The sequence below is a fragment of the Bombina bombina genome, chromosome 7, assembly GCF_027579735.1.
Source record: "Bombina bombina isolate aBomBom1 chromosome 7, aBomBom1.pri, whole genome shotgun sequence".
NCBI classification, from domain to species: domain Eukaryota; kingdom Metazoa; phylum Chordata; class Amphibia; order Anura; family Bombinatoridae; genus Bombina; species Bombina bombina.
The window spans coordinates 119,874,040-119,887,239 of NC_069505.1; the positions used below are offsets into that span (position 1 = coordinate 119,874,040).

Consider the following 13,200-nt stretch of genomic DNA (forward strand, 5'->3'; position numbering starts at 1 on the left):
TCTACGACGTTCTAAACCTCCCGAATATAAGGTGGGAGATAAAGTTTGGTTAAGCACGAAGAATATAAGATTACAAGTTCCTTCCAAAAAGCTCGCTTCACTTTATTTGGGTCCCTTTGAAATTAAGAATGTTGTTAATGTTAATGCAGTCACTCTTCAACTACCTTCTTCCATGAGAATTCATCCAACATTTCATGTCTCACTCCTTAAACCCTATGCTTCTATCAGGGCTACATCTTCGATGGATACATCTTTAACTCATGTGACAGATGAAAAGGAGTACGAGATTGATTCTATTCAAGATTCTCGATACTTTCGAAACCACCTTCAGTATTTGGTCAGTTGGAAGGGTTATGGACCTGAAGAAGACTCTTGGGAGCCTGCTACTAATGTTATGGCTCCACGCTTGGTTTCCTTGTTCCATAGGAGGAATCCACACCGTCCAGGTCCTTGATCCGCTGAGCGGCTCCTTGAGGGGGGTGTCCTGTCAGGGTATTCACTATTACAATCCTGTCCCTTTAATTCTGAATCCTCTCTTCCTATTTAAGGCCCCTCCTCTCTATGCTCCTCGCTTGGTAATTTGAATCAGTTACTTTATGTGACTCCTCTCTGAAGACACTTAGCTCTTTCCTCAATCTGTGGGGATTTCTTTCTTGTTGCTCTGAATCTTTGCAGCCTACATTAATCCTTCATTGCTGTGTGCCGGTGTGCCTATTCTATTACTTGCAGTTTCTTAGGAACCAAAGGAGCAGCTATCAATTCCCTAACTGTTACACCGGGTAGCTGTGACGTCACACCCGGCATCTCAGCGTGTCTGCAGCGCGTGTACCGCGCTGTGTCCTTTCTACAAACAAGCATTCAGGATACCGTAAGGTTTTCATCTGGCTCTGACTTAGCCTTCCAAATAACCATCAGGAATTGGTCTGTATATTTTATTACTCTATTTGGATATCATTATGTCTCTCAAGTAAGCAAACTACTTAAGCACTGTATTCAATGACTGTTACTATCACTAAACTGCAGGATTATCTTCAACTGCCTGTTACATTGCCTACTCTGTTTGAACTGCTGCTTGATTAACATCATTTGCTGTGACCACCTTGAACCTGACTAAGTGAATTATCGTTTGTTACTATCTTATCCTTGCATAAACTTTATCTGATAACATAATCCAAAATATCATTCTAACTACATATGATATTCCCTGAAGTGCTGAATTCCTAACAAATACATTTTGGCCTAATTACAATATCTCTTTGTACTACATCTGTTTGTATTACATTCCATTTCACTACCTGTCTTCTCTGTATATGTGTCAGCTATATCATTTAATCACTAAGTAATTAGTTGATTAACTACCTATTCTATCTATAGATACTCCTCCTATCTGTTGAAATACAGGCATCCTGTAACCTGGTTGCGTGACAGCTCCGTATTCACTCTGTACCCTGCAGTAGTGACCCTCAGTTCAATGAGCAAAACCGGATTCCTGTAAGTTAAATCTGTGTGAATCCAAGGTTTGGTGTGAGGCTGAGTGGTCCTACTATAGCGGATACTAGGTACCTAAACTTATTTACCACCTGTTCTAACACATAACTCTACAGAACTTAACATCAAAAAATTACCTCTTAATCCTGAAAGCCGCTCCAGTGATTCCCCCGGCCGTCGGAAGCCTCTTCTTACGTCAGAAATGACGAATCCGGCTTCCTCCAATCACGGCTTTTTCCCCGGGGGGATCATGGCCTGATGCAACGCCGTGATTGGAGGAAGCAGGATTCGTCATTTTGGACCCGCGAAGAGGGCTTGCGACGTGTGGAGGAAGCTCTGCAGCGGCTGTCAGGATTAAAAGGTAAGTAAGTTAATTTTGATTAATTAAAATGCTCTTGTTTTTAATAGGTTTATTAAAAACCAAGCACTAATGCATCCAAATTGACCTTCACTTAAAGCAGACAGAGTGGTCAGACAAGCAGAGTTCATCAACAGTAAAACAATCCAGCAGTTCAGGGTTAAGGCAAACAGAGTAGTAAAGCAGGCAGAGTTTGATAACGGTAAGTCAGCAGTAGATAAATAACACAACACCCAGGAGCATAATAAGAAACACATATACTTGGACAGAGTAGTGAAGAAAAGGAAGCACTTACATAGGCGCAGATTGGCGCCAAGGAGAAACCACAGGTGCGATCCAAGCAGCATTCAGGAAGAGTCAGCGAGTGGCGATGATGTCATCGCTGCACGCTCACCATCGCTGCCTCCATGGCAACGGCCATAGCAACGGACAAGCTGTGGTGGCGTGACACTTAATCTCAGCAATACTGGTACTTATAACTTGAAAACTGTTAAAAGAAATTAAAATGTTTTTAAAATAAGAATAATGGAAACAAAAAAATATACATGAAAAATAATTCTAAACTTGACATCATCTGCTTAGAAGAGATTACAGCCCTTTTTAAAGGGACAGTATATACCAATTTTCATATAACTGCATGTAATAGACATCACTATAAAGAATAAAATGCACAGATACTGATATAAAAATTCAGTATAAAACTGTTTAAAAACGTACTTAGAAGCTTCCAGTTTAACTCTATTTCTATTTCTATCAATGTAGTAATGCAGCAAGTAAGGCTAGCAGAATGCTTGGATGTATTGGTAGAGGTATTTGCAGCAGAAATAGTAAGGTTCTTATGCCACTTTATAGATCATTAGTTAGGCCTCATCTTGAGTATTGTGTGCAGTTCTGGAGGCCATATCTTCAGAAGGATATTAACAAACTTGAATCTGTGCAAAGGAGGGCTACCAAAATGGTACATGGTCTAAAAAATAAAACTTACCAGGACAGGCTCAATGACCTAAATATGTATAGCTTAGAGGAGAGAAGGGAAAGAGGTGATATGATAGCAACTTTCAAGTACATTAAAGGGTTTAGTAAAACTGAGGCTGTGGGTATTTTACATAAAATGGAAAATTCAAGAACAAGGGGTCATGAGCTCAAGCTAAAGGGTAGTAGATTCAGGAGTAATTTGAGGAAGCACTTCTTTACAGAAAGAGTGATTGATTTATGGAATAAACTTCCTCAAGAGGTAGTAGCAACAAACACTGTGGGGGACTTTAAAAATGCATGGGACAAGCATAGGGCTATCCTACGAACTAGATAAGTTTATACTGTTAGGTAAGGTCGGGCAGACTTGCTGGGCCTATGGCTCTTATCTGCTGTCAATATCTATGTTTCTATGTTTCTATGTTTTATTTAAAAGGTTACTGGAACACCCACTGTAAGTGGGAAATATCAAACACTCCCCCCTCCTTTTGCATATAAAAAGACCCTTTACACAAACAGGAGCAAGCTGGAGTAGGTATCTGTACAACAACAAAAAAACTTTATGGGCTATATAAATAGATCATCTACAAAACATTTATGCAAAGAAAAAAATTAGTATATGTCCCTTTAAGGGGAGAGAATGTAGTTTACTTTTTACAGTTGTCTTGAGATTGTAGAGACTCTAATTACTTCTCTAAGTGCTATTATTTGGGTAATACTTTGTTAGAATATTTGTATGTTCTAAATACTATGATCTTATATAATCTATAGTTGTTATTGTACTGTTCATTTAAAAATTTCAATAAATCATGTTTAAAAGAAAGTGTTTTAAATGTTACTGTTTTTTATGCTTGTGAAGTTATAGCCCTGTCCACCATTAGCATTGTAGGAGGTGTCCTTAGCAACCAGAAGGCAATTTATCCGAAGGGATCAGTTGTAGACAAACATGAGTTTCCTGCTAACCTCAATATCCTATTTCAACATTGACCCTTTTTAATGAAAATACATTACTGTAAACACATTTCTCATTTTCATTATGCATAATAGAAACATTTCAAAATTAATTTTCTTTACAAGAAACTGAAATAGCAGATTGTATATTTGCATTATTTAATATCTATGCAGGAGCCCCTCTGTGTGAAGGAAACCATAGGCAACTGCCAAATATGCCCAATGATAAATCTGTAATGCATGTTATGGACAAAAATAATTACCAACATTTCAATAATTACCAACATTTTTAATAATTATCAACATTTTGAAAGAATCAACAATACAATTATTGAGCATAAAATGCATTATCACTGATAATGTTTCTCCCCCCCCCCCCTTTTAGATCACAAGTTTATGATTTATGGCGTGTTGTTGCTGGGATACATGATCTCACTAAACCAGATCATAACCAGGTAGGAGAAATCTTCTATATATCATTTGTCGCGTTATAGTTTTCCTCTGTGATATGCAATATCCTGCATCAAAACACTTTGACACTTGAATTTTAATTGATCCACGCATTCCAAAAACATGCTTACAGTAAATATTCCTTCTGATTCAGCAATACACCCTGGTATGCAATACTTTACATGAACAAAACACTATCATTGATATTTGACAGTTCAACATGAAAAAATGAATAATCCTATTAAAGGGACATTCCTGCCAGAACTGAAATGCACATCAGTGTATTTCAGTTTTGAATTAAATTATTTTTGCAATATACTTATTATGGGCTAGATTACAACTGGAGCACCATCGTTGGCGCTAGGAGCGTAAACGCGGTTGTGAGATTGTGGTGACTTTACGCTAAAATACATATTTTAGCTTTAAATTTCCACAAATTAGTTTGTGCGAACTTGCGCTAATTTACACACCCCTTATTTTCTATGGGTAGCGCAGAGCGGTAATATGTGCTCGTATTACAAGTTGAAAGTAAATGCGGTCGCCCCCACATTGCAAACTACATCTTTACACTATTATCCTCTAATCCGCCAGCCCCCCATCACAAACTAAACCTCTACACTATTAACCCCTAAACCGCCAGCCCCCCACCACCAAGTAAAACACTACACTATTAACGCCTAAACCGCCAGCCCCCCACCACAAAGTAAAACACTACACTATTAAAAAACTATGATTAATAAAAAAAAATAACAAAGATATGACGAGTCCACGGATTTCATCCTTACTTGTGGGATATTAACCTCCTGCTGACAGGAAGTGGCAAAGAGCACCACAGCAGAGCTGTATATATAGCCCCTCCCTTCCCCTCCACCCTCAGTCATTCTCTTTGCCTGTGTTATACTAGGAAGACATGGTAAAGTGAGGTGTTTTAGTTTCTTCAATCAAGAAGTTTTTTTATTTTAAATGGTACCGGTGCATACTATTTTCCTCAGGGGGATATGGAAGAAGATTTCTGCCCTGAGGTTTGATGATCTTAGCATTTGTAACTAAGATCCACGCTGGTTCCCACAAGACTTCTGAAAGTAACCATGAGTCATCTTCAGTGTGGAGACCGGTTTCATGCTACAAGCAGCATTAAGGTATGTGCAGCCTTTTTTTCTGAGGAGACTTGGTGTATCAGAACTGGCTAGCATTTTTTCCCTGTATGGGAATGGGGTAAGCAGTAAAATCTATTTTAAAAAGAGTGGTGTTACTGGAGTCCCTATATTTTATTTTTAGTTGATATTTGGGCATTATGTGACATGGGAGAAAATGTAAAAAACGATGTTTTATGTTTTTTATTTTTTGGCAATTTAAACTTATTGGTTTTATGCTTGAGGGTTGTATTGTGTGTGTATTTCTACTTTAGTTCCCATGTGGTGGTGTTTGGGCCTACTCTGATTTTTTACCTTAAGGGGCGGAGCCTATTTTGGCGCACTTCCTTCAGGCTTAGCAGCAGCAAACAGTAACTCGGTGGCTCCTGGACTGTGTAGCTGGTCTCAAGGGGTGGAAACTTGATTCAAAGTACTCTGGGGGCAGGTAGGCGCCACAGCAGAGCTGTGGCATGGTGCAGGGGGTATTTTTATCTATCTTTTGACTAGATGTTGATATAAGTACTTCTAAAGCCTTATTTCTGCCTTTGCTTCTGGGTGCAGTAATTTTTGGATTAACCAACGATATTAAGTTAAATTTGGGAATAATTTAACGTTTTTTGTGCATTTTGGAAAGATCGTTCACTTTTTCTTTTCTTAAAGGCACAGTACACGTTTTTTCTAATGTTTATTTTATGCTATAAATAAATGTTTAAACAACTTTTGTGGTATTACTAGTCTGTTCAACATGTCTGACATTAAGGTTTCTCATTGTTCTATATGTTTAGAAGCTATTGTGCAACCCCCTCTATCATTGCGTAACTTTTGTACTGAAAGGGCTTTACAGGGAGCGCAGAATTATTAGGCAAATGAGTATTTTGACCACATCATCCTCTTTATGCATGTTGTCTTATTCCAAGCTGTATAGGCTTGAAAGCCTACTACAAATTAAGCATATCAGGTGATGTGCATCTCTGTAATGAGAAGGGGTGTGGTCTAATGACATCAACACCCTATATCAGGTGTGCATAATTATTAGGCAACTTCCTTTCCTTTGGCAAAATGGGTCAAAAGAAGGACTTGACAGGCTCAGAAAAGTCAAAAATAGTGAGATATCTTGCAGAGGGATGCAGCACTCTTAAAATTGCAAAGCTTCTGAAGCGTGATCATCGAACAATCAAGCGTTTCATTCAAAATAGTCAACAGGGTCGCAAGAAGTGTGTGGAAAAACCAAGGCGCAAAATAACTGCCCATGAACTGAGAAAAGTCAAGCGTGCAGCTGCCAAGATGCCACTTGCCACCAGTTTGGCCATATTTCAGAGCTGCAACATCACTGGAGTGCCCAAAAGCACAAGGTGTGCAATACTCAGAGACATGGCCAAGGTAAGAAAGGCTGAAAGACGACCACCACTGAACAAGACACACAAGCTGAAACGTCAAGACTGGGCCAAGAAATATCTCAAGACTGATTTTTCTAGGGTTTTATGGATTGATGAAATGAGAGTGAGTCTTGATGGGCCAGATGGATGGGCCCTTGGCTGGATTGGTAAAGGGCAGAGAGCTCCAGTCCGACTCAGACGCCAGCAAGGTGGAGGTGGAGTACTGGTTTGGGCTGGTATCATCAAAGATGAGCTTGTGGGGCCTTTTCGGGTTGAGGATGGAGTCAAGCTCAACTCCCAGTCCTACTGCCAGTTTCTGGAAGACACCTTCTTCAAGCAGTGGTACAGGAAGAAGTCTGCATCCTTCAAGAAAAATATGATTTTCATGCAGGACAATGCTCCATCACACGCGTCCAAGTACTCCACAGCGTAGCTGGCAAGAAAGGGTATAAAAGAAGAAAATCTAATGACATGTTCACCTGATCTGAACCCCATTGAGAACCTGTGGTCCATCATCAAATGTGAGATTTACAAGGAGGGAAAACAGTACACCTCTCTGAACAGTGTCTGGGAGGCTGTGGTTGCTGCTGCACGCAATGTTGATGGTGAACAGATCAAAACACTGACAGAATCCATGGATGGCAGGCTTTTGAGTGTCCTTGCAAAGAAAGGTGGCTATATTGGTCACTGATTTGTTTTTGTTTTGTTTTTGAATGTCAGAAATGTATATTTGGGAATGTTGAGATGTTATATTGGTTTCACTGGTAAAAATAAATAATTGAAATGGGTATATATTTGTTTATTGTTAAGTTGCCTAATAATTATGCACAGTAATAGTCACCTGCACACACAGATATCCCCCTAAAATAGCTATAACTAAAAACAAACTAAAAACTACTTCCAAAACTATTCAGCTTTGATATTAATTAGTTTTTTGGGTTCATTGAGAACATGGTTGTTGTTCAATAATAAAATTAATCCTCAAAAATACAACTTGCCTAATAATTCTGCACTCCCTGTACAATGTAAAAAGCATATTTTAAATAAAGTAAGTGTGCTTAAGGATGATTCTCAGTCTGAAGAGAATCAGGATATGCCATCCAATTCTCCCCAAGTGTCACAACCTTTAACGCCCACACAAGCGACGCCTAGTACTTCTAGTGCGTCTAATTCCTTTACTCTGCAGGAGATGGCTGCAGTTATGTCAACTACCCTTACAGAGGTATTGTCTAAATTACCAGTGTTGCAGGGTAAACGCAGCAGGTCAAGTATTAATGTTAATACTTAATCCTCTTATGCTTTCTTAGCTATTTCCGATGTTTCCTCACAGTGCTCTGAGTTGTGGATCAGGGAATTACTGTCTGAAATTTCTGATTCAGGGAATATTTTGCCTCAGACAGATTCGGATGCTATGCCATTTAAATTTAAGCTTGAACACCTCCGCCTGTTGCTTAGTGAGGTTTTAGCGACTCTGGATGATTGTGATCCTATTGTGATTCCTCCAGAGAAATTGTGTAAAATGGATACATTTTTGGAAGTTCCTACTTACACTCATGTTTTTCCGGTTCCTAAGAGAATTTTGGAAATTATTAGTAAGGAATGGGATAGACCAAGTATACCGTTTTCTCCCTCTCCTAATTTTAAGAAAATGTTTCCTATATCAGATACCATTCGGGACTCATGGCAGACGGTCCCTAAGGTAGAGGGAGCTATATCTTTTCTAGCTAAGCGTACTACTATACCTATTGAGGATAGTTGTGCTTTCAAGGACCCTTTGGATAAGAAATTAGAGGGTCTACTAAAGAAATGATTTGTTAATCAGGGATTTCTTTTACAACCTACGGCTTGCATTGTTTCAGTAACTACTGCAGCAGCTTTTTGGTTTGAGGCTCTAGAAGAGTCTCTTAAAGTTGAGACTCCATTAGATGACATTCTATATAGAATTAAGGCTCTTAAGCTAGATAATTCTTTTATTACTGATGCCGCTTTTCAAATTGCTAAATTAGTGGCAAAAAACGCAGGTTTTGCTATTTTAGCACGTAGAGCATTGTGGCTCAAATCTTGGTCTGCTAATGTGTCGTCAAAACATAAGCTTTTAGCTATTCCCTTTAAAGGTAAGACCCTTTTTGGGCCAGAATTGAAGGAGATCCCTACCTCAGGATAGGTTGGTTAAAATGAGGGGTAAATAGAATAATTTCCGTCCCTTTTAGAATTTTAAAGGAGGACCCCCCGCTTCCTCTTCTTCCACAAAGCAGGAAGGGAATTTTTCCCACTCTAAGTCAGTCTGGAGACCCAATCAGAACTGGAATAAGGGTAAACAATCCAAAAAACCCGCTGCTGGTCCTAAGACAGCATGAAGGGCTGGCCCCCGATCCGGGACCGGATCTGGTAGGGGGCAGACTCTCTTTCTTTGCTCAGGCTTGGGCAAGAGATGTTCAGGATTCCTGAGCACTAGAAATAGTGACCCATGGTTATCAATTGGAATTCAATGATTTTCTCCCAAGAGGGAGATTTCATCTTTCAAAATTATCTGCAAACCAGATAAAGAGAGAGGCATTCTTACGCTGCGTAAAATATTTTTTTTACTATGGGAGTAATCTGTCCTGTTCCAAAATTAGAACAGGGACAGGGGTTTTACTCAAACCTATTTGTGGTCCCCAAAAAAGAGGGGACGTTCAGACCCATTTTGGACCTCAAGTGTCTAAACAAATTTCTAAGAGTTCCATCATTCAAGATGGAGACAATTAGAACGATTTTGCAAATGGTTTAGGAGGGTCAATATATGACTACTGTGGATTTGAAGGAAGGATGCTTACCTTCATATTCCAATCCACAAAGATCATCATCGGTTTCTAAGGTTTGCCTTCTTGGACAAACATTATCAGTTCATGGCTCTTCATTTCGGGTTGGCTACAGCACCCAGAATCTTTACAAAGGTTCTAAGGTCTCTTTTGGCGGTTCTCAGACCGCAAGGGATAGCGGTGGTGCCTTATCTGGATGATATTCTGATTCAGGCGTCAACATATCATCTGACAAAATCTCACACGGACACAGTGTCTTTTCTGAAAACTCGCGGCTCGAAGGTGAACATAGAGAAAAGTTCACTTGTTCCACAGACAAGGGTTCCTTTCTTGGGAACTCTGATAGACTCGGTAGCCATGAAAGTATTTCTGACGGAGGTCAGAAAATCAAAGATTTTGAATACTTGCTGAGCACTTCAGTCCATTCCTCGGCCATCAGTGGCTCAGTGTATGGAGGTAATTGGATTAATGGTAGTGGCAATGGACATCATTCCTTTTGCTCGCTTTCATCTCAGACCTCTGCAACTGTGCATGCTCGGTCAGTGGAATGGGGATTATGCAGATTTATCTCCAAAGATAATTCTGGATCAAGAGACCAGAAACTCTCTTCTTTGGTGGTTGTCGCGGGGTCATCTGTCCCAGGGGACTTGTTTCCGCAGACCCTCGTGGGTGGTAGTGACAACAGATGCCAGCCTTCTGGGCTGGGGTGCAGTTTGGAATTCCCTGAAGACTCAGGGTGTTTGGACTCAAGTGGAGTCTCTACTTCCAATCAATATTTTGGAACTGAGGGCAATATTCAATGTGCTTCAGGCGTTGCCTCAGTTGGCTTCGGCCAAATTCATCAGATTCCAATCGGACAACATAACGACTGTGGCATATGTCAATCATCAGGGGGGGAACAAGGAGTTCCTTGGCGATGATAGAAGTATCCAAGATAATCAGTTGGGCAGAGGCCCACTCTTGTCATCTGTCAGCGATCTACATCCCAGGGGTAGAGAACTGGGAAGCAGATTTTCTAAGTCGACAGACTTTTCATCCGGGGTAGTGGGAACTTTACCCAGAAGTATTTGCCTCATTGATTCTCAGATGGGGCAGACCGGAGTTGGATTTGATGGCATCTCGTCAGAATGCCAAGCTTCCAAGATACGGATCCCGGTCAAGGGATCCTCAGGCCGAACTGATAGATGCCTTGGCAGTTCCTTGGTTGTTCAGCCTAGCTTATGTGTTTCCGCCATTTCCTCTCCTTCCACGCATGATTGCTCGAATCAAACAGTAGAGAGCTTCAGTGATCCTGAAAGCATCTGCGTGGCCATGCAGACTTGGTATGCGGATCTAGTGGACATGTCCTCTCTGCCACCGTGGAAACTTCCGTTGAGACAGGACCTTCTCATTCAAGGTCCTTTCCAACATCCAAATCTAATTTCTCTGCAACTGACTGCATGGAGATTGAACACTTGATTTTATCTAAGCGAGGATTCTCTGATTCAGTTATCAATACTTTGATACAGGCTAGAAAGCCTGTCACAAGGAAAATCTATCATAAGATATGGCGTAAATATCTTTATTGGTGTGAATCCAAGGGTTACTCATGGAGTAAAGTTAGGATTCCTAGGATTTTGTCTTTTCTCCAAGAAGGATTGGAGAAAGGGTTATCAGCAAGTTCCTTAAAAGGACAAATTTCAGCTTTGTCAATTCTGTTTCACAAACGTTTGGCAAATGTATCAGATGTTCAGTCTTTTTGTCACGCTCTATCTAGAATTAAGCCTGTATTTACACCTATTACTCCTCCTTGGAGTTTGAATTTAGTTCTTCGAGTTCTGCAAGGTGTTCCGTTTGAACCTATGCATTCCATAGATATTAAACTATTATCTTGGAAAGTTCTGTTTTTGGTTGCTATTTCTTCTGCTAGAAGAGTTTCTGAGCTTTCAGCTTTACAGTGTGATTCGCCTTATTTCATATTTCATTCTGATAAGGTGGTTTTACGTACCAAACCTGGTTTTCTTCCTAAGGTTGTTTCGAATAAGAATATTAATCAGGAAATTGTTGTTCCTTCTTTGTGTCCTAATCCTTCTTTAAGAAGGAGCGTCTATTACATAACTTGGATGTGGTCCGTGCCTTAAAGTTTTACTTACAGGCAACTAAGGATTTCCGTCAATCATCTTCATTATTTATTGTTTATTCTGGAAAGCGTAGGGATCAGAAAGCTACAGCTACCTCTCTTTCTTTTTGGCTGAGAAGTATCTTCCGCCTGGCATATGAGACTGCTGGACAGCAGCCTCCTGAAAGAATTACGGCTTATTCTCCTAGGGCTGTGGCTTCCACATGGGCTTTTAAAAACGATGCATCTGTTGAGCAGATTTGTAAGGCTGTGACTTGGTCGTCCCTTCACACTTTTTCCAAATTTTCCAAATTTGATACTTTTGCTTCTTCTGAGGCTATCTTTGGGAGGAAGGTTCTTCAAGCAGTGGTGCCTTCTGTTTAGGTCTCTGTCTTGTCCCTCCCTTTCATCCGTGTCCTATTGCTTTGGTATTAGTTTCCCACAAGTAAGGATGAAATCCGTGGACTCATCATATCTTTGTAAAAGAAAACTAAATTTATGCTTACCTGATAAATTACTTTCTTTTACGATATGACAAGTCCACGGCATACCCTGTTATTTTAAGACAGATTTATTTTATTTTTTGTAAACTTCAGTCACCTCTCCACCTTTTTAGCCTTTCTTTTTCTCTTCCTATAACCTTCGGCCGAATGACTGAGGGTGGAGGGGAAGGGAGGGGCTATATATACAGCTCTGCTGTGGTGCTCTTTGCCACTTCCTGTCAGCAGGAGGTTAATATCCCATAAGTAAGGATGAAATCCGTGGACTCGTCATATCGTAAAAGAAAGTAATTTATCAGGTAAGCATAAATGTAGTTTTTCTATGGGTAGCGTAGAGCGGTAATATGTGCTCGTATTACAAGTTGAAAGTAAATGCGATCGCCACCCCCCACATTGCAAACTACATCTTTACACTATTATCCTCTAATCCGCCAGCCCCCCATCGCAAACTAAACCTCTACACTATTAACCCCTAAACCGCCAGCTCCCTACCACCAAGTAAAACACTACACTATTAAAAAACTATGATTAATTAAAAAAAATAAGATTAAAAAAAATAACAAAGCCTAACATTACAAAAAATAACAAAGAAATTACCACAAAAAAATGTATGCCCAATTGCCCATTCTAATACCCCAAAATGAAAAAAACCCTATTCTAAAACTAAACTATAAATAGCCCCTAAACGGTCCTTTTGCAGGGCATTGCCCTAAAGTGATCCAGCTCTTTTTCTGAACAAAACCCTTCAAGCCTCTCTAACAATAACCACCCCACACCCAAAATAAAAATATCTAAAAAAAATCTTATCTAAAAAGTGCCCTAAAAAGGGCATTTAGCTATTTTGCTGCCCAGAATAAAAAAAATACAAAAAACAAACCCTAACCTGAAAAGAAATATAAAAAAAAATACTACCACTAAAACCCCATGATGGTACTCACCGAAGATGATAGCTGCGGCGCTCCATCTTGATCCCTGCAGTGGTCCTTCATCCATCTTTTTATCTGGTGGCAGTCCATCTTCTTATCTTCATCTTCATTGAAAGCTGTTCATACATCAAATGACATGGTATGAGA

The 13,200-nt window shown here is 39.9% G+C and overlaps 1 protein-coding gene across 1 annotated transcript in view; it reads left to right on the forward strand.

Moving 5' to 3' along the window:
- Window positions 1-13,200, forward strand: part of LOC128636266 (ovochymase-2-like) — a 343,532-nt gene that overhangs the window by 206,576 nt on the left and 123,756 nt on the right. Inside the window, 1 exon segment of the mRNA XM_053689302.1 lies at window positions 4,155-4,224. Within this exon segment, the coding sequence (XP_053545277.1) occupies window positions 4,155-4,224 (70 nt within the window).